This window comes from Quercus lobata, chromosome 2 (genome assembly GCF_001633185.2).
Source record: "Quercus lobata isolate SW786 chromosome 2, ValleyOak3.0 Primary Assembly, whole genome shotgun sequence".
In the NCBI taxonomy this organism is placed as follows: domain Eukaryota; kingdom Viridiplantae; phylum Streptophyta; class Magnoliopsida; order Fagales; family Fagaceae; genus Quercus; species Quercus lobata.
The window spans coordinates 33,776,898-33,804,365 of record NC_044905.1 but is presented as its reverse complement, the minus strand read 5'-3'; the positions used below and the strand labels follow the sequence as shown (position 1 = coordinate 33,804,365).

Sequence of the window (27,468 nt, the reverse complement as noted above, 5' to 3'; positions counted from 1 at the left end):
ATTCATGTTGATGAGGACAAGGTCCGTGTAGTTAGAGAATGGCCAACCCCAAAGACAGTGAATGATGTGCAAAACTTCCATGGGCTGGCAACCATCTAGCGAAGGTTTGTTGGAGATTTTAGTAGCATAGTGTCCCCTATCACTGAGTGTTTGAAGAAGGGGAGGTTCTCATGGGGAAAGGAGGTAGAACAGAGTTTTGCCTTGATCAAGGAAAAGTTGAGTACCGCTTTAGTTTTGGCATTGCCCAACTTCGATAAGGTGTTTCAAGTGTCGTGTGATGCATCTGTGGTCGGGATAGACGCTGTTGTTTCACAAGACAACAAACTAGTAACATTCTTTAGTGAGAAAGTTTGTGAAGTTTGAAGTAAATGGTCGACCTATGAGTTGGAGTTCTTTGCTGTAGTACGGACTTTTAAGCATTAGGAGCACTACCTAATTTAGAGGGAGTTTGTATTATATACAAATCATCAAGCATTGAAGCATATCAACAGTCAGGCTAACATTAATCAGATGCATGCTTGGAGGGTAGCTTATATACAACGCTTCCATTTCACATTGAAGTACAAGTCTGGTGTTACTAATAAGGTGGCAAATGCGCTCAGTAGGTGAGCATCTTTATTGACCATCCTACGTACTGAAGTTATAGGGTTTGATTGCCTCAAGGAACTGTACGAGAATGATGAGGATTTTGGTGATATTTGGGGTAAGTGCCAACAGACTCATATTACTGTCAATAATATGTACATCCAAAATGGTTTCCTTTTTTGGGGGTAATCGGGGGTAATCAATTATGCATCCCTAAAAGTTCATTGAAGGAGTAGATTATTAGGGAGCTACATGGTGGAAGTTTGGGTGGACACATGGGCAGAGATACATGGACACATGGGCAGAGGTTTAGGTACTGAGATAGTGGTTCTTCATAAGAAGAAGTTAGATACGTATTAAGTTCAATTGGAGTATCAATAATCTTATTGTCAATAAGACCATCTCGAGAATGGATGTAAGATGTGAACTTGGATCATATGAAAACCATCAATATAACAAGTAATTTCAAGCCCTAGAAAACAACTTGAGATTTTCAAAGATTTTTCATCTCAAAGTAGGCTTTAATGGAATATACCTCATGACTAGCATATGTAATATACCCTTTTATGAGTCTCGTTTAAATGCTGTCGAAGGAGGTATCCTCAAGTCAAGGTGATGCAACAGGCAGCAAAGCATGCAAACTCCTTCAGATTCCAAAGGTGGCATATTATTGCTAGAATGTTCTTGCATTGTACCAAAACAATATTTAAAAATTCACAAAAGGTTTTAATTAAATTCCTTATTTTTTTGGTCTCACCACCGAAAAAAAAAAAAAAAAAAAACCAATAGTACCAAAATTTCAAATAATAATTCAACTATATAATTTAAAAACAAAAGGTTTGAAATTCACCACAATTTTTCAAGGCTAAAAAGAAAAAAACAAAACCTCCCGGGGAAAAAGAAACAAATAAAGTCCAATAAAAGCTCCTCTCTCTGTAACGCTCTGCTTTTCTGCTACAAACACAAATTACAAAAGTTTCCGTTTCCAGATCCCATTCTCTACGCTCAGACACAGCACCAACCAAAATTAGGGTTTCTTTTTATTTAATTATTTGATTTTTTTTTTTTTTGAAAAACAAATTGAGAAGAGTCAATGCAATATATGAGTGGGTTTGATGTGGTCAGAGCGTAACAGCAGGTGGTGAAGAAATTCAACAATGTCGTCAATGGCGGCTCCTCGGAGCGCGATGGGCGAGAGTGTGAGGATAGTGTTGAGAGACGAAGATGAAGAGAATGGGGACGATTCGCCCTCCGCCAAGAGGCCTAAATTGGACCGATTCCCTTTGACTCGATGGGAAATCGTTGCTTCGTTCTCCGTCTTCTTCATCTTCTCCGCTGGCCTCTTCTGCGTCTACCTCACCATGCCTGCGGCGGACTTCGGGAAGCTTAAGCTGCCTCGCTCCATTTCCGATCTCCGCTTGCTCAAGTACTTTCCTTTTCCATTGTCCTTTCTTTGTTAGATATGAATTTCATGTTTTGAATCTGAAATTATTGGTCTCTTAAATTGCTAATTTTGTTATTAGAATTATCGATATTTGATTTTCTTACCGATTGTCTCAAAAGCTTAAAATATGGTGAATTTAATCGGTTAACCATTATTCTAACGAGTACGGCTTGAGTTGATACCATGATAAATAAATAATTGTTCCAAAAGCATAAGCAAAAGGGGGAATTTAAACATTTCATTGTAATTCTAACATTAGTTACTTGTTTTCCATGACACAAAAGTGTGTGGTGTGCATTAGCTTTACAAATTGTCATGGCTTCTACATTTTGATCCAAAGTCTCCATTTGTTTTGACGGAAAAACGTTTCTGCATTTTCTGTGTTTGGTATGGCAGAAAACGCAGGTCAATGGAAAATGCATTTTGTGGGAGACTAAAAATAAGCCCAAATGCCCAATATAGTGAAAACGTTTTCTGGAATGTCACATGCTTAACATACTACTGCAAATAATCTCCACACTAATTTTCCATTTCACAACCAAACTTAGGAAAACAAGTCAGTTTTCCAGAAAACATTTCTGTCGAAACAAAAGGAGGTGTTGCTCTGCTTGTTTCATTTGCAATGTCATTTGAGTTTGTTTGTTTCTTTGCTTTTCATGTTTTAAGTTGTAACTGCCTCAAGCATTTCCTGAACTATAAATCCTTTTTTTTGTTTTTGTGAATTTTGCCTCAGAGATCATCTGGGATCCTATGCTAAAGATTATCCAGCTCAATTTATTCTGGGTTACTGCTCCATTTACATCTTCATGCAGACATTTATGATTCCTGGAACAATTTTCATGTCTTTGTTAGCTGGAGCTCTTTTTGGTGTCATTAGAGGCCTTCTCTTAGTTGTTCTCAATGCTACAGCTGGAGCATCATCCTGCTACTTTTTGTCTAAGTTAATTGGCAGGCCCATAGTTAGTTGGTTGTGGCCTGAAAAGTTGAGATTCTTCCAAGCAGAGGTATATCTTTTTCCTGTCTTTTATTTTTATCATAAAATTATTATTTATTTTTAACTCTGGTCATTTATTGTGCTACTCAATTAACATGAAATTTCATGGAATCAGATAGCTAAACGTAGAGATAAGCTGCTGAATTACATGCTCTTTCTAAGGATAACTCCGTCGTTGCCCAACCTTTTCATTAATTTGGCATCTCCCATTGTTGATATACCATTTCATATATTCTTTTTGGCTACCTTGATTGGTCTTATTCCAGCATCCTATATCACAGTCAGAGTAAGTCCCTCTCTCTGACCTTCTCATTTCACAGTTATTATCTTGTTGCTCATGTTATATTTTCTTTTTATTTTTTTAATGCGGAACCTTATTGATGTTGCTATTATATTGATTGCTTTACATTCCTTTTTATTTTTTTGGTGTTGGTTTCTCCTTTACAGTCATAACACTGTTATGGGAGTGTTTGATATGTCAGTTAGATTTCAAAAGGACATTTAAAAATGGCCACCAGTTATGAAATTTATTAAAAAATACTTCTGCTACATCTCCTTATTAGGTCATTTTTAGAGTTTTAGAGAAATTGACATGATTTGTCTTTGGCATGAGATAGTTCTATGTTCTTGTCATCTTTGATCATCTGTACTTGGGTGGCTGCTTTTATATATAACTTGGTCCATACTTCTCTACTATCAAAGGCATTTTTGATTAAGAAGTATTTTGGTGGATCATTTGTTGTGTCAACAGTAGGGTTTACCTAACTAGTGCTGAATTTGCAAAGCTGGGCTGAGAGAGACTAATAATAATTCTTTTCAATATCTCATTTTATTTTTTCCCACAAATACTTTTTATGTTTGCATTATTAAAGGATTTTACCGCAAGGGGCTGGCTTAGTGGTTCTTAGGGTCTCATCATGAGATCTTGGGTTTAAAACCTCTGGCCAGCAATTTGGGGCGACCCCAAGGGATTCCTTCATATAATAACCTAGAGTATGTGGAACAAGGCATATACAAGGGAATGGTTAGGTGCTCATAGAGTTTTGCATACTCTCGTTTCTCAAACATATAATAATAATTATTAAAGAATTTCTTCATAATTGAAGAAAGGGAGACTTTTCTAGAAGCTTCATGCTTATGCTCTCATGTGAATGGTGTAAGGAGTTGATTTTTTTTTTTTTTGGATAAGTTGAATATTTTATTGCAAAGAGACACTCCTTCATGTACAATGAACATAAAGGAGTCTGAAGAATGGACAAAAGTTTGATGACCCAAAGTCCTTGTTGGGGGCATTTGAGAAGATGTCAATGGTTGTCCTTCTCATTTCATCTCTTTTGTGTAAGTCCTATGCTAAATGTAGTGTTCTCATTTTTGAGTTTGCTTCTTCAGGTGGGTTCTACCTTCCCTTCTTTCTCTCTCTTCTCTCTCTCCATCTTTTTTGTTGCACTATTTTCTCTGTCAGCCACTTAAAGATTATCTTGGAAAAAATCAATATTTAAAGAAAAGTGCTTGTGAGCTCTAGCTCAAATGGCACCCCCTATTGTTGTAAGTGCATGATGGGGGGCAAGATCATGGGTTCAAGACCCACTGAGCTCATGTGTAACTTAATAATAAGAAATATATAAGCAAAAGAAATTTGGTCATTAACACATTATTCTTTATGAACTTCCCTCCTTTGAATTTAAGGAGAGAAGTTTTACTAATTGCAGTAAGGGTAGTATTGGATAGTAAAAAAATTAGTGCTTTGACCTTTTAATTATTGACAAACATTCTGGAATGCACACAATTGAAAAGTAAGAAGTTCTTTATGGATGTAGTGTAGATTTCTTTTATCTTAGAAACAATGAGCAACGTCAAGTAATCATTCTCTTGTGAATGGATTACCATACTGCTGCAAGTTTAACATTGTTGATAGAATTTGCTTCTTTGTTTAAAAAAGGAAATGGTTGGGGGCGGGGCAGTGCTTTTTGTCTTTTTTTACTGGATCTCTATTGGACCTTCACCACATTGCAATTGGAACTAAAAGAATATTTGTCTCTTAGTCTTATCCTTCTGTCCTGACCCTATATTTGCATTCTTTATGGATTAACAATGACCTAAATAGTCAAGAATTACAACCTTGTGGTTGAACATGAAGCTTGTTCATAGTGGGTTATCATTAAAAAACTCTTATAAGGATTGCAGAAAAAACTACACTCCAAATTCTTAACTATGAGCAGTTGTTGATATTTCTTTGTGCTGACAAAATTTCCCCCCCCCCCCCCCCCCCCCTCCCAATATTGATATGATTTGTGCATTCTGAGAATTTGAATGCCAACATTATTCATTAAGAAACTGGCAAATGTAGTTCTAGTAAGCGGTCACTTAACTAGTTACAGTTATCAACGTACATTTAAAGGTCATAATGATCATATATTTTGTTAAGCATAAAATAATTCAACTTTATAAGTTGTTATAACTTAAAAATGTGAACATCACTATGTTGATGGGTTATGTTTTATGTGGTTTAAAAGTGTTGGTTCTTGAGTCGGAGTTTTAGCGGTATTTGCAGGAATGTTGGTTATAAACAATCAACTGATGTTGGTTCTTGAACTGATGGGTTGGGGTACTTGGGCTTGGACTGCAATGCCAAACATTTCAAAGGTGAAGTGCAGATGGGCTGTTCCATGGTTTTTTGAGAGATATTAATACGACCAAGGATTTAGTTGGAAATAGTTTTAGCATGTTTTTAAGTTATAAAGTTGGAGATTCTTTTGGTACTTGTACAGTTTTTGGGCTAGTTAATGTTACATCATGGAGAGATTGAAGAGGATGTGAATCATAGAATAAAAGCAAGGTGGATGAAGGGAAGAATTACATCAAAAGTATTGTGTTTTTTTATGCTAACATCAAGAGCATTGTATGATCATAGAATACCTATTAAGTTCAAGGGAACGTTTTACAAGAATTCTGCATGTCCAATTTTGCTATATGGTATTGAATGTTGGGCTATCATATCAAGAAGTGATATGTTCATAAAATGAGCATAGCTATGGTGGGAATGCTGCTAAGATGGAAAAGTGGAAATACAAGGAAAGAAATTATAAAAAAAAAAAATTCGTTTAAAGATATGGGTGGCTCCTATTGATTAAAAGACAAGGGAGAGTTGCTTGAGATAGTTTGGTTATGTGCAAAGAACAACAATTAATGCATTGGTGAGGAAAAGTGATTTGATTCAGGTCAATGAAATGAAAAGAAGTGGGGGAAGACATAAAATAATACTAGTAGTTGTAAAAGTGATATGTTAATTAATGGATAACAAAGAGTATAAATTTGGATAGGATAAAATGGTAACAAAATAAGTCTTGAATAGACAAATTTATGAAGTCGTAACAAATTAATCTGCCTTGGCTGTATTAGGAAGGCTACCCATACTTTGCAGCTTATTATTGAAGTGGTCAAAGACATGTAAAACACCAATGCTTTTTTCTTCTTAAAAAGTATGTGCCATGATGAGCTAGTTAAGAATTGTTAGAGGAAAAGGCAAATGATTGATGGCCTGTTTGGAAGTTTAAAAAAGGAGGGGGAGTAGAGTAGAGGGAGGGAGAGTAATTCAATTACCTTGTTTGGAAGTTTTTTAAAGAAGAAGGGGGAGGAGTTTGGAGGGGTTTCAACTACCTCTAACCCTTCATTTTTAATTCTCCCAAATTGGAGAGATTTGGAGGGAGAGTAGAGTAGATAAATTATTAACTAAATAAATTTCCCAATTTACCATTTCTAAATTAATAATAGACCAATGTTGCAAGTTTATTTTCAAATAGGGGTAAATTTGTCTATTTTAATCATTTTCTCTCTTCTCCATCCTAATTTTTAAAACATCCAAACAAGGGGAAGGGCTAATTACTCCCTTCCCCCTTTCTAATTTTAAAAACATCCAAACAAGGTGAAGGGGAACCATTCCCCCCTACTCTCCTCCCCACTACTCTCCTCCCCTCTACTCCCCTCTACTCTCCTCCCTCTCTAAACTTCCAAACAGGCCATGAGTGTTTGTTGACATTATAGTTACCATTTTCATTTGTGACTGTGACATGGGCCTGTTATTATTAAAGCTCTCAGGTAAATGGCGTTGGAAGTTTGGAGAGTACTGGTATGATGTATGGTGGGTCTAATTGTCTGAATATGGTGAGACTACATTGGGTTGCAGGGAAACATTAAACTATCTTAGTTGCACCATTTCTAAAAATATTTCCTCCATATTGTCACCTTTAGGAATGGTGTTAGCCTTGAGGAAAGTATAGTTTTGGTGCGTTTGTGATTGAATTCTTCCTGCCCTGTTGTTTTATAGCAAGATCCATCCTGATCTTTTCCAAATAGCTTTTGAAAAAATGCCATGAGTCTCTCTGGATCAAATGTGGTGTTGTCCTCTCATTTCTGGAAGAGTTTACTTGCCAGAATGGTGATCAATTTCTGGGGGAGTACTTCATTGCTGCTTGGTGTGCTCGGCTGATGAATATAGCATAAGTGTGCTTTTGCTTCGCACATACCCTCTTTGAGTGACTTTTTCATTAGAAATCATGAAGGAACAGAGAACTCTTCATGCAATTGGTTTTTTTACTTTGGATAGAAATTTTTTCAAACTGGTTTGGAAGAAAATTCCCCAATCCACTACATGACTATTCAAATGATCATCTTTGTATGCTTTTAATTTCATGATTTGAAATCACGACTAGTTTAGATGACTTATGAGTAATATGATTATAATAATGTGCATGATCATTCACATAATGAGTTGGAGGAAACTTTATCCTTTTACCTTTGCGTACACTAGTGTACGTAGCAAGGAACCAATACAAATATGTCATTTAAAGGTTTTTCCCATACCTCCCTTTTTATCATTTTATTTTTTGGTTGTTGCTGGATTGTTAGATAACCATGTGTTTTTCTTTTCTTTTTCTATTGGTGTTACTCTGGAATTTCATAATAGTCTCCACAGTTCATAAAATTTGGTTTTCTCAGGTTTCTACAGTCTACAGGCTTGGTAGTATATTTATATATTGTCTAAATACTTTATGTATAGTAAATTGCTTACGTATATGGTAAGTTCTTTGCTTTGTTGTTTGTCATTTTACTAATCATGTTGCTGATTTTGTCTGATATAGGCTGGTCTTGCTCTTGGGGATCTCAAGTCAGTCAAGGATCTATATGATTTTAAAACTTTGTGTGTTCTTTTCCTCATTGGTTTCATCTTCATTTGCCCTGCCCTTTTGAGGAGGAAGAAAATATATGAATGAAGGTAGGGCCCCCCCCCCCCCCCGGTTACATTCTTTGGTTGTAAGTTTGAAGAGGAATATTGGTGGGGCCCATCCCATCTCCCTGTTGAAGTTTGAAGAGGAAGCAAACGGTAGAATTTTGTGGGGGGCTCATCTCATCTTCCTGTCGAAGGCTTCTTAAATTATGAACCCCTAGCTATGAATTATGATGATTAGGCCAAAACTTATTATTCGAAGTAAAGAATGTCAAATGAAAATTTAATTTAGTATAGGTTCCACAGTTTCAATTCTTTCCACCGGCTTAAAATTATGGAGTCATTTAAGGTTTGGAACGATGAGCAAAATGATGTTTTAATGGTTATGCACATGTAATTTAATACAGATGTTGGGAATTGGGATGGCCTTGTATCTTTGGTTTACGATTAAATAACAAAATCCTGTAGTTTACAGTTAGTCAAGTCAAGCATCATTAGGCAAAAAGGTCTTGTAGTTCAGTGGAATTATCTAATTCTCTTACTATTTTCTGGCCAACTTGACTTTACTCTCCCTGCCCCTTAGAGAATTTGGGTTCCAGTGACATCAAATAGAATTAAGTGAAATTAAAGAGTGCAGCCCATAAAGGAGGGGAAGCCAGACAGCTAGAGGACATTCTGTGATTTCTATATAATGGGGCTCGGCCAGTAACCTTCATACTAGGAAAACAAGAGAAAGTTACGGGGTTTGTAGATTTGTTGTGCTGCTAACTGTTAAGTCGAGCTTGGCATCTGAGACTGGCCTTGTCAAGACTCAAGATGGGCTTTGCTATAATAGACAAGTACTGCAGCCGTCCCTGGAGATTTGGAAGGTTTTATTATGCTCCGACCTATTAATATACTAGCAAGGTTCCTCAAGTTAAAGAGCCTATTAGCAATAGCAACATGCGAAGTAGCAAACTTTGATGGCCAAAATTTCCATGGCATCAACTGTGGAGTCAAGTTCCGCTGATTAAGAGGCCGTTATATATACTTAAATATACTATTAACAATAGTTAAGAATCGAATCTTGTAACTCAATTAGTTCCTTACGGAACCATTATATATACTATATAGCAATTACTAACAAAACAGCCTAATTCTATCATAACAAGCCTCTTTCCAATTATAATATTTTATATATTTGCATGATTGCCAAGAGTCTTGTAAAAAACTAACTACTCTGGGTATTGTCCAAGAAGACATCTAGAGTTTAAATCCTCCCATAATAACTAGGGGTATTTTGATATTTTGAAAATTACTTTTAATGAATTTTGAAATTTGGAAAATAATTTAAGCATATTATTGAAAAAAGTGTTTAAATAAATTGATAAAAACCTAATTTTTTACAAGGTATAAAACATATAAGCATAACCCACTAACCCAATTGACCCATATGGGTTGGATTGGATTGAAAATACCCTCTAACCTGACCTATGCACACCCCTAAATGTAACTATCAAATTTTCTACAAATAATAATAATAATAATAATAATAATAATAATAATAATAATAATAATAATAAGCACTTGTATAGGACAAGTTTCTCTACTTTCCTGGGAGCAATGTTATGAATATTTATTTTTTATTTTTTATTTTATTTTTATCAACACTTGTAAAAAAGTGGTAAATTGTGATTGGAACATCATTTTCAAATCGACTTACCACAAACAACATTTTTATCACACACCAATTACAACAAGCCATATAACTAGTTGTAAAAAAATTTGGTGTTTATGGATTTATTGAATAGTGTCTCTCTCACACAGTCACACAAGATTAAATTTTTATTTATTTATTTGATCATACAACAAGTGGGAGAAGGGGATTTGAACCCAAATTCTCTTTAATGTGGGAACTAAGCATGGACGGAGTAAGAACTTGGAGTTAAGGGGGGCAGTTTTATTGTTAACTATATGCAGTGGCTTCAGCTTTTGGCTCTATTACTTAGTCGGCAAAGGTTTTCTTTTATTATTATTATTATTTGTATGTGTGTGTAGAGTGTGTCTTTTGTTGGTAATGACAAAATTATTTTGTTTAAAATTTTTTAAAGGGCTAAGTTGTTTTTTTTTTTTGGGTAAAATTGGTTGATTAGTCTCAAAAAAAAAAATTTAGCTTTGCTATTGCCTATTGGTAATTTGTGTTGTTGGGCTAATATTTTGGGCTTGTATATTTTTTTTTTAGATTTTAGATCTACAAATTTTTTCATGGACTTTAAAAGGAGGAAAATACTAGATCTACAATTTTTTTTTACAATTTTTTGTTGTGATTAGTGGTTATTAGTAAGTAAAAAAGTTATGTAAGTGGTGGATGCAAACCAATAAAAATTTGCAACCTCAATAGTCTATAAAAATGTTGTAAAAAAATTTGCAACTGTAACATTTCTCTTATAATGATCAATAAGGGGGACAAAATGTAATTTTATTTAACGAAGTTGCTAAAATTAGTACCTAAATATATAATTATATTATTATATTATTTTAAAAAAAATTTAAGGGGGCAGTGTCAATGAATGGCTCCGTCCATGGAACTAAGTAGTGCCACCCAACCATAAGATTTTTGGCTCACAATTGAAACTTTCATTTGAAGTTGACATCTGATTAGATACTATAAAGTAATATTTTATATACAAACACAATAATAATAATAAAGACAAAATTACATTATTGGTCCTTAAAGTTTATCCCATAAGCACAATTACTTACGTGACTAACAGAATAATGATATGACATTTTTATAATGAAAAAATTACAAAATTTATTTTACATGTCAAAAACCCATCAATACCAAAATACTTGACTTGGTAAGTAATGGATTATACCAAATCAAAATTTGAAAGAATGAAACACATATGAGAAGTTATTGTGAATTTTTTAGTGAATTTCCATCAACAAAAACTATTACTCTAGCTTAATTCATTAGTTTTTGAGATTCCAAGGGTACATCTTCCAAATTATCGGACCAAACTAACCTAGTCATCATGAAGAGAATGTTCTTCTTGTTTACTGTAGAAGATCTATTTGCGATTTTAAGGCAAAAATCTAGTATATTTATTGAAACTTTATTAATGGGAGAGTGAATTCTCCTAAATCGAATACATGTAGAAATAAGTTAAATAATTTAAATAGCAAGGCGGTGGACTAGTTAGTCATTTTCACTTAAACTAATATGGCAAATGTATCCAAATTTCTAATAATTAAAATACTATATTGAGGCGACCAAAAGTAAAAACAACTTATCTTGCTAGATTATCCCAATCGCAAAATAAGCAGTTGATCTATTTGGGTTTTTGGGGCAAAATTTTTGAAAATTGACTGAAACTTTGTCATCCACAAAAATTAGATTAGTCAAGTAATTTATGTTACAAATTAAATTAGGTTAACTTAGTCAAGTAATCTCGCTAGTAGCCATGCCAAATTCTTGAAGCTAAAAAAAAAGTAATAAATTTCTTGATTTCTTGGTGTGCAATGGATTATGGTTGGAAAACGTATCTTGCTAGTACACATCAAAGTCTTTAAGGATATGGTATAAAATCTAAGTTTTATACTTTATTCCCGACATGCCACATCATTTTCTTATCACATATTAGAGAATAAGCACAACCACACCCAATCAATTTTAATACCTATCTGAAAATCTATCTAAATTGGGAGTTTATTGAAATGTTGTTAGATGTGGTAGAAAAAATTGAGTTTTAAGTAAAAAACTAATGTCGTAATCTCTTGTTAAATGGTGTAATACATGAGTTTTATACCTCATCCTTACCAAATTCAGACTTTTATTCTAATACATATTTTTTATTGAATTTAAATTTAGTTTTACACTTTAACTCTTTCTCTACAAATATATATATATATATATATATACTTTAACTCTCCATTAGAATCTTGACACATTATGTTATATTTTAATGCTCTAATATATTGTTTCATATATAAACACAGTCATAATATATGCCTAATAATAAGATTTTGTTTCCATATACAAACATAATCATAATAAATTACTTTAATAACTACTTTAATTATAAATTTTCATATTTAGACAAAAAAATAAAAATGGAGACAAATAATCTTAATGTCTAGTATAATATATAATATATAAAAGGATGACCGCATAATACTTTGTCACATGTGGCCTCAATTTTGATTAACTTCTATTCCATATTTAAGCACTCTATTAGAATTTTAACATATCATTATATATATATACACACACACATACTTTTCGATGACTTCATGATATTTTGTCACTTAAAGTTTTGAGATCTCACAATTTTACACATCAATATTTTGATATGTAATTTTTTAATTGATTTTATATTTAAACACTCAACTAAAATCTTAACATATCATATTTTCTTTAAATAATAAAATATTTAGCTTCATATACAAATACAATTATAATAATTACAATAATTATATATTAAATAGTTTCATAAAAAAAAAAAAAACACACACACACACACACACAATTATAATAGATACCCATTGATAAGATAGGGATGTACATAGGTCAGGTTGAGGGATTTTATTAATCCAACCTATCATGGTTGAGTTGAAAAAAACTCAATATAATTCAACCCATCACAGGAGTCCAACCCAACCCAACCCATGCGGATTGGGTTGGAACCACAAGTTAAAGTTTTTTTATAATAAACAAAATATTGATCATTAAACAACAAATTTATAAGATTATCAAAACAAATAACAACATATTATTATAATATTATTTTTGTTGGTTTGAAGCACTAATCAAACCTAAGCATAGCACTAAACCAACACAAACAATAACAAATTTATAACCTTATAAACCTGAGTATAATACCAAACCAACACATTATTTTTTGAGAAAATATCATTTTTGTCCCTAAACTTTCACAAAAGTTCCTTCTTCATCCCTAAACTTTCGAAAGTTTGTTTTTCAATCCTAAACTTTGCAAAATGCTCTACTTTACATTTTTTTCGTCTATGTCTATTAATCATATCTCACGTGGCGTAACGGAATTTTGATATGGTATTTAACTTAAACCAAACCATTTTGTTTTAAAAAATTAGAGAAGTGCTAATAACATATCATTTTTCTTTTTCAAATATATATATAGCCAAATATGAGAGGAAATCCAATTAGATTTCAAATTAGAATTCAATTAGATTTTAATTTTGCCCCACGTGTCCCATCTAGTATCCGTTTGGATACAACATTTCTCCACAGCGTTTGCATTTGGCGCTTGCCAGTCCATGGGACCCATGTGAACAGTAGTGATCCATTAAACGCAAGACTGAAGAAAAAACGCGCAGCTTTTTTCCTTGAACACATTGTTTCAATAAAAAAATCATCCATGCATGTACTGTTCATCATCACCCATGAAACAACAACGATAGAGGATCACAACAACACAGTGCAGAAGAGGGTTTATGGGAAGAGAGGTGTTAGGGTGGGAGAGGAGTGAAATTGGAAGAGGGTGCAATGGGTTTATAGAAGGAAGAGTACTCTCTCAGGGAATCTTCACCGGCGTCGGACTGGGTTGTCTTCCTCGTGGATTTCTCTAGTGGGCATGGATTTCTCTTCTCGAAGAGAGGCGTTAGGGTGGGAGATGAGTGAAATGAAAAAAAAAAAAAAAATGCGTAGCTTTTAAATACTTTCAGCTGCGCTACAATACTTAGCCCCAAAAATAATCAATTGGTGTTTCAAATTATTTGCTACAGTGTTTTCAATTTTCAGCAAAATCAGCAGTATCCAAACGGACCCCTAATCTAAACTTTTAAATTTTTGTGCCAAGTGAGTTAATTCAATGTAAATATTGAATTTCAATTAGAGTTTAATTTTCGCCACATATCCCATCTAATCTTAAGTTTTTTTTTTTAATTTTTATGCCAAGTGAGTTAATTTAATGTAGAAAACGAGGAGTCCAATATAAATAAACCATAAAAGAACCCCCCTAATCATATGTCTAACTCTATATATAAAATTAGAGGAATTGAGAGTTTGGATGATTTTATATTTATGAGCTATTTTTTTGTGTAACTAAAAATAATTCAAATTTATAAGTAAGTCATTATGTAATATATCATTACTATGTATGGTCCATTACAAACTAGGTTATATATATATATATATATATATATATGTATGTATGTGTAAGGACTCAATTTGTACCGACCCCAAAATGGTATTGGGTTCGCACGTTAAGGGCCCAAACAATATAATTTGTAGAGCGTGGGTTTGAAAGGTTAGGTCTTGGTTACCGGACGGTGGATGGTCACGATACTCATACAGAGATGAACCATGTTTGCTCAAGAAGTCTTTCTTCTCAGCGTGGCCTAGGAGGCTCTGGTTCTTGGCCTTTTTTCCCAGCCCCCTCTCTGGATTACTTACTTCTCTTTTTATATTAGCCTTTACCCTTCCTCCAACGTCCACGTGTAGGTCCAGCTTTCCAGGGCTGATACTTGTTCCATCAATCCATACCCAAAGTGGTTAGGGGTGGTTGTAAAAAGCTGAAAAGTATTACTCTGTCTGGCGCAGAGTATTTAATTGCAGTAATGACAGTCTTTCCTTTTTCCTTTGTCGCCATATTGTCCAGAGGTCCTTTCTCCATCAATGTGGAGGTGTTCAGCTTTTCCCTAAACTATTCTTGTACCGTACTTGCCCTTTCTTTCAGGAGCGCGTTGGGATGCCGAGGACAGAATCATCATCGGCTATATCTCTAGGCCATTTGGACTTTCATTGTATGTCCTCGGCTATATCCCTCATTGGCTCGGGTCCTGAGGCCCTAAAGCAAAGTGGGCCGGGGTCACAAGTTCTCTGGCCCCACAGTATGTATTAAACCAAAGCTTAGAGAAAATTCAGTTACAATCAAAATTGAATTTGCTTTTATTAGCTTTCCATAAAAATTAAATTGTTTAGATTTTTACTATTATTTAAAAAAAAAATTAATGAGCATAATTTTTTATACTGTTTTTATTCAAATATTTTGTATGCAAAGATTTTGAACCTAAAAAATTATAATTAAGCTGAATGAAGATCTTAGACCAATCTAGTCTTTTTATTTTGCGTTGTATTTAGTAGAATTACATATTTTAGACCATATTTTTTATTTTGTGTTGTTTTTAACTGAATGAGAAAGAATTACATATTTTAGAAATGTATGATTTAAAAAATGTGTATGCTGATACCGTGTATAGTTTGAACATCTTCTAAAAAAAATGTATAATTTGAATTATATAATTGTGATTTTTTTAAATTGTACTCGTACATATGTACGAAATTACACACTAATTCCATATAAAACACAAATCACAATTAATACCCATTAATAACTATAAACTGAAGACTTTTGACTTCATGATTGCACTTATAAAATAGTTGTTGATGTTGGGCCTGTGTGGCTTGAATTGCCAAGCCCAATTCGGTAATCTAAACCAAAAATAAGTTGTAAAAGGAAACCTCACTAGCCAACTTTTTTTTTTTTTTTGGTAAATAGACGTTGCATTAAACAAAACTAAAAACTTACAGCAGTAGCAGGACACATCCTATTACAATAAACACCATTCAATTCATCCTCAAAGGCATTGCAAATGTCCACAAGTGGACTTACAAAGGAAATAAAATCAAGCTCCTGAGCAGCACCCATTTTAGCAAGCAAATCCGCACAACGGTTGACTTGACGATAACAATGATTAAACTGAATATGATGAAACCGAGCTGCCAAGAGTCTATAGCCATCCAAAATGGGAGAAACAACGTTATTTTCATAGGCATTGTTCTTCAATACATCCACCACAGCTTGAGCATCCAATTCAACCATAAGGGATTCAATGTTTAAATTACAGCAAAGTAAAAGACCCTCTCTCAGCCCCCATAATTCAGCTATGAAGCTACTTGTAGAGCCAATGTGTCTTGTAAAGCCCGCAACCCATTCTCCATGCTCATCCCTTACTAGGCCACCACATCCAGCTCTATCCGACCCTCCCAAGCATGATCCATCTGTGTTAAGCTTCTTCCAGCCCGTTGGAGGCCTTTCCCAACGAAGATTTCTACTGATTTTGTGATTTGGACTCCTGGGAGATTGCACACAGTAGATAAACTCTAATACTTGGTCCATTATCTCCTTAGGCAGATTTTGGTTCACCCTTTTCCCATGAAAGACAACCATGTTCCGGTTTTTCCATAAGCACCACATAGCAAAAGAAAAAGTAATTTTCCTAGGGGGTTTCTCTTGGGCACGGCTGCAATTGGTCCTCCCATTAAGGTTGATCCAATCTTGAAGATTACTCATCCAAAAATCCCAGTTAGAAGCACTCACACCTAGCTGCATCCAGATTCCCTTAACCCACTCACAATCTCTGGTGGCATGAATAATTGATTCCGGAACCCTTTGGCAGATTGGACATAAATCTTCAATTGTCACCCCTCTCTTAGCAAGGCAACTCCTAACACCTATGCTATTATGTTGGCACATCCAAAGGAAAGTTTTGATCTTAGGCAGCGTTTCAAGCTTCCAAATCCACCCAGAACTGAACAAAGGAGTATCTATATCAGCCGTGGCAATTGAATAGGCACTCCGAAGATCGAAAGTGCCCCTTGGATTACCTGACCAAGCAAGCCTATCTTGACCTCTACTCGTGATAGGAATGGGAATGGCTTGGATTATGGGCTTTACCTTGGCAGGGAGATCAAAAGGAATCCGCCCCCAATCCCAACTAAAATCTGAAAGTAAATCACATACCTTCCATTGATTAGCTCCTTGGATTAGAGGACCTTGTATCATACAGCGGAGGGGTCCCTTACTCGTCCAATTATCCCACCAAAAACTGAGATTGCTATCCCTTCCAACCGTCCACATGCTACCCTCATTGAAAGTACCCCTCCCTATCTTAACAGCTTTCCAAATTTGCAAACATGGCAGTCTATCTGCATTAGCAGAGCTGGTCCTCCTCTGGTTGCAGTACTTTTTCCTTAGAACTTGGGCCCATAATGCTTCTTTTTCAACATGCAACCTCTAGTTAAGCTTGGCCAGCAAAGCAGTATTTCTGCCCTTAGCAGATTGCAAACCAAGACCCCCTTCTCCTTTGGTTTCGTAACCTTTTGCCACCCAACCCAATGAATTTTCTTTGACGACTCAAAAGACCCCCAAAGAAAATTTCTATTCACCCGATCAACTCCCTCTAATATTTTGTTCGGAATGTGTGTACATTGCATGACATATGCAGGGATAGCCGCCAAAGAAGCTTGAATAAGGACTGCCCTCCCAGCCAAAGATAGCAAGTTAGCTTTCCATCCCGCTAACTTATTTTTAACCCTATCAAGAATGAAGTTAAAATCTTGAGGGGAAGATCCGGGGTGCTTAATAGGAATTCCAAGATACTTGCCAAGTGAAGGAGTTGAGGCAAAACCAAGAATATCACAAAAAGACTCCCTAGAATCCCTATCCACATTAGGCGAGAAACAGACTCTAGACTTAGCGGCACTCACTGATTGACCCGAAGCACTACAAAACTCATCAATGACGTCCCTCACAGCCGAGCAATTAATGTGATCAGCTTTGGCAAATAGCACTAAATCATCTGCAAAAAATAAATGAGAGAAAGCCGGCCCACCACACGAGGCCTTTATGGGTTGCCAAATCTTAGCAGTACATTTCTCTTCAATGAGATGCCCAAGAAACTCCATACATAGAATGAATAAGTACGGAGATAGGAGATCTCCCTGCCTTATGCCTCTCATAGGATAGATCGGATCCAGAGCTTCCCCATTAAACAAAATAGAAGTCGATACCGTGGATATGCAACTCATAATAATGTCAATTAGGTCAGCTGGAATATTTGCCCTAAAGAGCATGTCCCTTATGAAGCTCCACTCAAGTTTATCATACGCCTTTTCAAGATTGATCTTAATAGCCATGTACCCCACATTCCCTTTCTTTCTACTGAGAGTATGAATGATTTCCTGCACTATAATCACATTATCAATGCCTTTCCTTCCCGGGACAAAAGCTGTTTGAAGAGGAGAGATAAGCTTGTCCAAGTAAGGTCTAAGTCTAGCAACAATAATCTTAGTAATAATCTTATACACCGTGTTGCATAGACTAATTGGCCTATAGTTATTCAACGTTTCAGGACTTTGAATCTTCGGAATCAAGGCAATAAGAGTTCTATTTAAGTATTCCGGGACAGCCCTTTCCGCAAAAACCTTCTTTACTACATCAATCACTGAATCACCAACAATCAGCCAAAATCTGTGAAAGAATCCTGCATGCAATCCATCCGGCCCAGGGGCTTTGAAGGCTTTTAAAGACCACAGGGCTGATTTTATCTCTTCCACAGAAACAGCCCCACCAATACTCTCCCTTTCTTCATTAGATAAGCTAGCCTGCCACTGGGATATAACAGGAGCAGCCCGAGAGACCGAGACAAAAGAAGAAGTATAAATACCATTGAACCCGCTTCTAACAACCGCCTTTACATCACTCTCCTCAAGAACCCATTCCCCCATAGAGTCCTTGATAGCTAAAATCTGATTCCTTTTTCTTCTAACAAGGGTGGAAACATGATAGAAGGTAGTGTTACGGTCACCTTGTATCATCCAATTAACCCGGGATTTTAAAGCCCACAACTCTTCTTCTTGACTCAACACTTTATCTAGATCTTTGAGAATCTCATTTTCCAGATTAACAAGGAATGCAGAAGGTCTCACAGACAAGGCCCATTGAATCCCATTAATCCTAGCCATGATGTTCTTTTTCCTGGTAAAGATATTACCAAAATGGGAAGCATTCCACCTAATTGCTGCCTGAGTGAATCTGTTAACTGCATCTCCAAGAGCGAAAGACTCACACCACGCTCGAGACACAATAGATGGAAAAGATGGTTCAAACAACCAACAGGTTTGAAATCTAAAGGCCGCTTTCTCCCCAAATTAATTCTCAGTTGCATCTCCAATAGAATAGGGCAATGGTCAGAATGGCATCTAGTAAGATGAACCACTCGAGCTTCCGGATACAATAAACACCAGCTGGGATTAACAAAAACCCTATCTATTCTTTCTTGGATTAAAGCTTGGACTTCTCTTCTATTAGACCAAGTGAATCGGGGCCCCGAAAAACCGATATCAATCATATTACATTTATCTAGACACTCTTTGAATAACAGAGATCTATTGACACTCACTACTCTACCTCCGAATTTATCTTCCGCCGACAGTGGCTCATTAAAATCACCCGCCAAAATCCACGGCATATTATGTAACTCAGCAGTTTTAATGAGGTTATTCCATAAAATAAGTCTTTCAGCAGTCCTAGGACTAGCATACACAGCGGTAAAAAGCCAGCTAGAGTTAGTATTACGTACCTTAACTGAAGCATGTATTTCCTGTTCAGTATTAGCCAGCGGTGAGACATCCACCCTCTCTGAATCCCACAGCATCCAAATACCACCCGCAAACCCAATAGAGTCCGTATGAAATGATCCATCAAATGGCAATCTGTCAATGATTCCTTTTGCCCTATCACCCCCAACACGAGTCTCCATAATTACTAGAATCGCTGGATTATAACTCCGAACCAACTCACCAATATGTTTTTGAAAGGAGGGCTTACACGCACCTCTACAATTCCAAACGATAGAATTCATTATAAAATACAATAAAGACTGAGGTAAGGCATACATCAGCGGCCGGCACCAACTTCGCCTCCTCTTTCAAGAACCATATCCGCATCCCCATCTTCACCTTCTTCAAGTGCACATGAAGATTGAACAACTCGGATACTAGTTCCGCTCGGCTCCTCTTGCATAGCGCCAGGCCACGGAGCTTAATCAGTTCGGGTCGACACTCCATTAAGCTCTTCTTGTGTAGAACAAAGAACGTTAGGCTCAGCAATAGCGTCGCTCCACCTTCGCTGCCAGCACAACCGTCACTCGGAGCAGAACCTCTGTCAGCGATATATAGCTCCGACCTATTCCTAAATTCTCGACGATCATTCCCTTCCACCTTCCGGTCCGTTTCTGGGCAATAGGCTGCGGTGAACTGAAAACTCGGTGGCACCCCTGATTTTTGGTCACCATCATATTTTTGGGCAATATGGTTTTGAGTGATGTGGATCGAAGAAGAAGATTTTCCCCTTTCAACTCCAGCAGCGCCAGATGAATTCACTTGGAGAGCCCTAGCACGTGCTAGATTTTTCTTGTCTTTGACCGAATCACTCTGGCTGGGCTTAACACCTTTTTTCTCTTTTCCAAGCCCAGCCCGGCCTACAACCTTATCCACTCCATCGTTATTAGACCGTCCCTCAGCTTCCTTTAGAGCCCAATTGCTAGGTGTCTTCACTAGCCGCTGCAAGGAGTTAGCTAATAATGGCCCATTCACTTCTCTAATGGGCGAAAGCTTACGCTTGATTTCCTTCCCAGGCCCATTGCTGAGGCTGGGTTGAGCATGTCCCATGCTATTAGTAATCACACTCCCATACGTCTCTAGACCACGCCTTGGCTGGCCATGCATCTGCACCATGGAGGTCCCACCATTCACCTAATTCCTTGTCCCATTACGCTTGCGACTTACCACGATCCAAGGACCGTACGTACTTGCTGATGCCTCCTCATTCGCACTCCCACTCACACTCTCCTTGTTGCCTTGTCTTTTCTTAGCCGTGTCAGGTGCATGCATTTCGTATGAAGAGGAAGGCGCGCTCCCTTCCGGCGTCGTCTCCGCTCTTTCAACAGGTGGGTCTTGCCGGATAATGTGCGGGCAGCAGTCTTTGTAGTGCCCCACTCTACCACACTCAAAGCAAAGTTTTGAAATACCCTCATAGCACACGGGTTGTTCGAACTTTTCTATCAGAATGGCCGTGATCAGGGGTTTATTGACATCTATCTGCACACAAAGTCTGGCGAACTTTCCTCCGGTTTCAGTGGCTGTATGCGTGTCTACTCGGAGAACATTACCAATCGACTTGCCAATCTGATGCAAGGCTTTCGCATTGTAATACTCAATGGGCAACGCATTCAGTCTAATCCAGACCGCCACTAAGAAGACATTGGCCGTTGCCGGATGGAAATCTGGCTCCCACGATCGGATGGATAAAAAATGCTCTCCAATGAACCATGGTCCCTTCCTGAGAATATTTTCGCAGTCCTCCTTGAGTGATAGCCGAGTAAGGAAGAACCCATGTCCTAAACCTACACAATCTAATCTTCCAGCAGGTTTCCACATAGCAAGGAGCTTGTTTTGGATAAAATTAAAACCCACAGACCTACCATAAACCTTCACAATGAGAGCACGTGTCCACGGGGTACGAATCTCCTGTTTTAGGTCCTTAGAAAATTTCACTACGACCAGCCCTTCTTGGAGATTTTCCACCTCATCATCTGATTCAATGTCAGCCTCCATGAAGTCCTCAAAACTAAAAGCCTGGGTGTAGGCACCAGGAACCTCACCCACCAGTCTATCCTTAAAGGTCCCGGTCTGATTCCAATAACCATTGCTTTGCCCCGTTGACGAGGAGGGTATATCCAGCCCTTCTTTGAATCCTGCATGTCCAACATTTTTCACTTTTTTGTTGCTACGTGAGAGTTCGTCTTGCTCTTCCGTTGAGAGCATGAGAGAACGAGAGCTATCCATTCCACACTAGCCAACTTTAACAATCCATTCCACACTAGCCAACTTTAACATAGCAATATATATATTGCCGAAGAAATTACATTTTATCCATCTGTGATTTGACTGAAAAATACTTTACCTACCTATGGTTTAAAAATTAGAAGTAAGCGTCGTTTGTCTCCTATTACCCACCTCTATTAAAAATAAGAATAAATTTGTATTTTTGCTACTTTTTTATGTCTATCTCCTCTCAAAATATAAAAAACTAAAAAATCAAAAGAAAATAACATCTAAAAACTAGATTTTGTAAAAATTAAAACCTAGCTATTAAAAGCTAGATTTTAAATTTGGTTTTGGAGAAAATTTAGTTTGTCAGTAAAATGAGACATTTGTGAAGTTGGGTTTTCTCTGCTGACCTGATTCTCTCTGGATTTCATGTTCACTAGTTGGGCATTCTTTTTTTATTATTGACGTAAATGTGTAATGTGATAGCAGAAGAACCTGGAAATTTTCCGATTTGATTGCTTCCATGCAATGCTTGCCACTAAGACCCGTGAAGCTTTTGAAAAGACTCGTCTCTTTGAGAACCATTAATTTGTTCAAATTATGATGTAAATTTCTGAATACCAAGGCATTGCTGGCAAATTTTACGCAAGGAATTCTTCATACAGCCATTTACTGTCATCCCCATTAACTCCAAATAGTGGACCCATTCATGAACACCACCTACCTCCAATATACCCATGAAGATAGAGTGATAAAAGAATTTAATAAATTTATAAAAAAAAAAAAAAAGAAGATAGTGAAAAGTTGCAATATATAGGGATCCACTAGATTTATTTACCACTTCAGGTCAATCAAGGTTTTGCACCACTGGTTTACCAAGCGACATTGTTATCGAAGTCGACGACTTGTCGTTTCATCTCCGCAAGGTTTTTTTTCCATCAATCCCTGAATTTTTTTTCTCTTCTATACAATATTACATTCTCTCATTTTCTTTTTTGATATTTCAGTTTCCTTTGATGTCAAAGAGTAAAAAGTTTCAAGAAACTAACGCTGTTACTGTACAACCACGAACAACGGAAGAGGAACAAGAAAACAGTGACAGAGACGAATTTGAGGAAATACAGTGTTAACGTTAACGGAATTTCCTGGTGGTTCGGAGACGTTTGAGACTATGGCGAAGTTCTGTAACGGAATTTTCTGATTTGTTGTAGATCAAAAAGTTAGGTTTTAATTTTTACAAAATTTGGCTTTTAGATCTTTCTTTTCTCTTGATTTTTTAGCCTTGTTTTTTTTAATATTTTGAGAGGAAAAAGATATAAAATGTAGCAAAAATACAAATTTATTTATATTTTTAATAGAAGTGGGTAACAAAAGACAAATGGAGCTTACCTCAAGTGGATAAAGTGTCAATTTTTAAACCACAAGTAGACAAAATGTTTTTCAAACAAATCACAGGTCGGCAAAGTATAATTTCCCCTATATTGTATTAAGTGCAACCATGTATGCATGGTTTTGAAACCCGAACCGTTCATTGAACTGTAAAAGGGAGAGATTCAAGATTTTTGAGGTCGAACTAGGGTCAAACCGTGATGACATCATAATTAATTTAATAATTAATTAAAGCCTAGATATAGATATTAAATTTATAAAACTAGCAAAATTGACTAATATATCTATATATATAAGAGAAATTTAATGATTTTCAAGTATATGTTTAATAATTAAATTAAAAAGTTAATAAAATAAAATAATAACCATGAAAACATTAAAATTTATGATTAATTTTTGAAGTAAAGTTGAATATCTTTGAAAGATTTTAATTATAATTTTTTTATATTCCTTATAAGAGATGGATAATTTAATTAAGTATAATAGAATTGTGTTAAGTTGTTTTTATATAAAAATAAAAATATTGAACCAGGGTTCGACCGCATGTTTCATGCCACTGGTTCTGCATAAACCATGCGGTCCAACCTTGGTTTAAGGGGTTCACGAAATAACAATAATTCCGGTTCTCTATGCCTAAAAAACCAGTTTTCATCCTGGTTTTCCCGGTCAGACCTCCCGGTCCAGTCCTGGTTTGAAAACAGTGCGTGTATGTAGATAATTCCAATAACCTAGTAGGTATAGCCGCATAAGAAAATAGAGAAAAAAGAGAGGCAGTCAGCTTCTATTCTTATTGTTTCTTTTGTAAGAAAGTGCTAGGATGTAATTGAGATTTGAGTTTCTTGAGAGTATTCTTGTGCACCATTGTATCTCCCTATTTTTATAGTGAAATTTCTCTGTTGTCATTGTGGAGGTAGGCAATTTGTTGAACCATGTAAATTCATGTGTTCTTTATGTGTGCTTGTTATTTAATTTCTACTTATTTACTGTTATTGATTTCAGTACTAGAGTGCTATTTGCACAACAAGTGGCATCAGAGCCAGGTTAGGATTCAATCCTTTAAATATAGTAAAGATGTCAAGCACAAAGTATGAAGTAGAGAAGTAAAGGAAATTTTCCTCTTTGGCAAAGGCGGATGAAGGATCTCCTAATTCAACAAGGAGTTCATAAAGCCTTGCTTGGAAAGGAGAAGAAACCGGAAACGATGAAGGATGTAGAATGGGTAGAGACAAATGAGAAAGCAACTAGCACTATTCATCTCAACCTAGGTGATGAGGTCATTCACAATATCCTAGAAGCAAAGACCGCAAAGGAAGTTTGGGAAAAATTAGAAGGTCTTTATATGAGAAAAAAATCTGACGAACAAGTTGTACTTGAAGAAGCAACTTTACAGTTTGCATATGAAGGAGAGTTCAAATCTATTGAAGCATCTTAACACGTTTAACATGTTGAACACCCAATTATCAAGTTTAACATGGGCTCTTTCCTTTGCATCTGATGTAGGGGTAAAACAGGCTGTGTTAAAGGAAGATTCATTAGATGTCATTGCGGGTTTAAGGGAGGATAGGATGGTATTGGTGCCATACGGATTACTTTTGGAGGATGCAAGGTTTTTGTCCCAACAATTTGATGAGCTGCGTTACTCTCATACAAAGAGGGAAGGCAACAGTTTAGCACATAGTCTGGCTAGATATGTAGTTGGCATACCAGATTTTCTAGTTTGGATGGAGGATGTTCCACCACAATTTTATTCTGTATTCCAAACCGATTTATCGGGTTTTTCTTAATAAATTACATTGACTTCTTCCTCAAAAAAAAAAACATGTTGAACACCCAATTATCAAGTTTTGGGGTGAATTATGAGGATGAAGATAAAGCGGTCCTCTTATTAGCGTTGCTTCCTGTACATTTTGATCGTCTAATGACTACGTTGATGTATAAGAAAGAGACTGTAGTACTTGATAAGGTGACTAGTACTCTCATCACATGTAAAGATGAAGCAAGATGGTGATAGGTCTCAGGTTGATGGATTTATTGTAAAGTCTAAGTCAGGCAATAGGGGTAGAATCAGATCAAGAAGACGGAACTCCAACAAGAACAGATCACAGTTTAAATCACGTGCAAAGAAAGATGCAGAGTGCATTTATTGTCACAAGAAATGGCATTACAAGAATCAATGTAAAGAGTTGAAAGCATTTAGAGGAGAAGAAGAATGGAAAAAAGCCCCTAGAATCAGCTAGTGTTGCTAAAGAAACATCAAATGACAGTGAAGTTTGTGCAAATTTACTTTCAGTTTCATCAAGTAATAATGTTTTATTGAAATCTTGGGTTTTAGATTTAGCATGCTCATATCATATGACTCTAAAGAAAGATTGGTTTGACATGTATAAGCCTTACAACGGTGGTATGGTCCAAGTGGGTAATGATGCTACATGCCTAGTTATTGGGATTGGTACCATGAAGATCAAGATGTTTGATGGAGTTGTAAAAGTTCTTAATAATGTCATTCATGTTCCAGATCTTAGGAAGAATTAATTTCTTTAGGAGTATTGGATGATTTGGGCTATTCATACTCATCAAAGGGTGGAATCATGAAGATTACCAAAGGTGCTTTGATGGTGATGAAGGGACAGAAAGTAAGCACGTTTTACAGATTAATTGGGAACACAATTGTAGAAAGAGTTACAACCACCACTCCAGTGGAGTCCAGCACTAACGACACAAAATTATGGCATATGCGACTTGCCCATATTGGTGAACGTGATATGTTAGAGCTGCACAAGAGAAATTTATTGAAGGAGGTGAAGACATGCAAGCTGGACTTCTACAAGTATTGTGTGTATAGGAAGCAGCATAGAGTCAGTTTCAAAACAGGCTCTCATACAAGTAAAGGTTTTCTTGACTACATTCATTTAGATGTCTGGGGCCCAATACCAATTTTTTCTCATAGCGATGCTTAGTACTTCGTCAGTTTCATTGATGACTACTCTAGAAAGGTATGGATTTATTTTATGAAGCATAAGTCTGATGTGTTTGACATATTTAAAAAGTGGAAAGTACAGGTTGAGAATCAAAGAAAATAAAATACCTTAGAACAGATAAGGGACTAAAGTATAGAGATAAAGAATTCATAAGATTTTGTGAATTAGAAGGTATTACTCGTCATTTCACAGTTAAAGGAACTCCACAGCAAAATAGGGTTGCAGAGAGAATGAACAGAACCTTAGCAGAAAGAGCCAAATGCATGAGATTGAATGCAAGGTTGCTTAAGGTGTTCCGGGCAGAGACAGTTAATATTACAAGCTTCATTATTAATAAATCTCCATCATCAGCCATTGATTTCAAGATTCCAGAAGAGGTTTGGACAGGTAGACTAGTTGATTATTCGAGTCTAAAAATCTTTGGTTGTCCAGCTTATGTGCATGTACAGAGCAGAGAGCATTCTAAATTGGATTCAAAGTCAAGAAAATGCATATTTCTTAGTTTTGAAAAAGGTGTTAAAGGCTACAGGCTTTGGGATCCAATCTCAAAGAAAACGGTGACCAGCAGAAATGTCATATCTGATGAAGCCTTTATGTTGAAATAGAATGAAGCAGAGACATGTGATGATAGTTCACAGAAGAAATTAACTGTTGAGGTGGAGTTTGATGAGAATAGTTCACCCAGTGATAAGGGTGATGATAATGATATTGATCCATAGTAACAACAAGAAAAGCCTTATTCAATTGCTAAAGGTAAAGAGAAGTGGATTCACAAAGCACCACAGAGTTATGGCTTTGAAGACGTGGTTAGTTTTGCTCTCATGACTAGTAGTGGAGATCCATCATCTTACAAAGATGTAGAAGAGATGGGGTCACTATAGAAGAATAAGAGTTGGGAATCAATGAAATTTCCCAAAAGAAAGAAGGCTATTGGTTGCAAGTGGGTATACCGCAAGAAAGAAGCATTATCAGAAAATGAAGGTGATAAATTCAAGGCACAGTTAGTGGCTAAGGATTATTCACAAAGAGAGGAAGAGAATGCCTCAGATATGTTGACAAAGCCAATTCCAACAGACTAGTTCAAAAGCTACTTGGACTTGATTGGTGTTTGCAACTTATGAGCCCTTAAGGGCTAAGGTGGAGGCGATGGAGGAGTTTGCTCATGTAGCTTTATCATTTTACGCCAAGGTGGAGATTTGTTGATATTGGGCCTGTGTG

General features: G+C 36.2%; 2 protein-coding genes across 2 annotated transcripts; one reads left to right on the top strand and one right to left on the bottom strand.

Moving 5' to 3' along the window:
• The first annotated feature begins 1,441 nt into the window (after positions 1-1,441).
• LOC115975399 (uncharacterized membrane protein At4g09580) lies at positions 1,442-8,730 on the top strand. Its single transcript, XM_031096162.1, has 4 exons — positions 1,442-2,011; positions 2,763-3,033; positions 3,139-3,309; positions 8,162-8,730. The coding sequence occupies exons 1-4, from the start codon at positions 1,743-1,745 to the stop codon at positions 8,291-8,293; spliced, it is 843 nt and encodes a 280-aa protein (XP_030952022.1). The 5' UTR covers positions 1,442-1,742; the 3' UTR covers positions 8,294-8,730.
• Positions 8,731-15,785: 7,055 nt separating this feature from the next.
• LOC115963449 lies at positions 15,786-20,788 on the bottom strand. Its single transcript, XM_031082446.1, has 4 exons — positions 19,968-20,788; positions 19,076-19,888; positions 17,438-19,028; positions 15,786-17,285 (listed from the first exon to the last, which is right to left on the bottom strand). Exons 1-4 carry the CDS (start codon positions 20,786-20,788, stop codon positions 15,786-15,788), a joined length of 4,725 nt encoding a protein of 1,574 aa, XP_030938306.1.
• Positions 20,789-27,468: the final 6,680 nt, after the last annotated feature.

What these genes read in the sequence shown, in the direction of transcription:
- LOC115963449 (XM_031082446.1), bottom strand. Translation starts at nt 20,788, where the DNA reads ATGGTGCAGATGCATGGCCAGCCAAGGCGTGGTCTAGAGACGTATGGG. An exon ending in TTCTTGAAAGAGGAGGCGAA is followed by an intron (nt 19,889 to 19,967) that starts GTTGGTGCCGGC and finishes TTGGAATTGTAG; the next exon opens with AGGTGCGTGTAAGCCCTCCT. An exon ending in CAGTTAACAGATTCACTCAG is followed by an intron (nt 19,029 to 19,075) that starts GCAGCAATTAGG and finishes TATCTTTACCAG; the next exon opens with GAAAAAGAACATCATGGCTA.
- LOC115975399 (XM_031096162.1), top strand. Translation starts at nt 1,743, where the DNA reads ATGTCGTCAATGGCGGCTCCTCGGAGCGCGATGGGCGAGAGTGTGAGG. An exon ending in TCCGATCTCCGCTTGCTCAA is followed by an intron (nt 2,012 to 2,762) that starts GTACTTTCCTTT and finishes ATTTTGCCTCAG; the next exon opens with AGATCATCTGGGATCCTATG. An exon ending in TGAGATTCTTCCAAGCAGAG is followed by an intron (nt 3,034 to 3,138) that starts GTATATCTTTTT and finishes TCATGGAATCAG; the next exon opens with ATAGCTAAACGTAGAGATAA.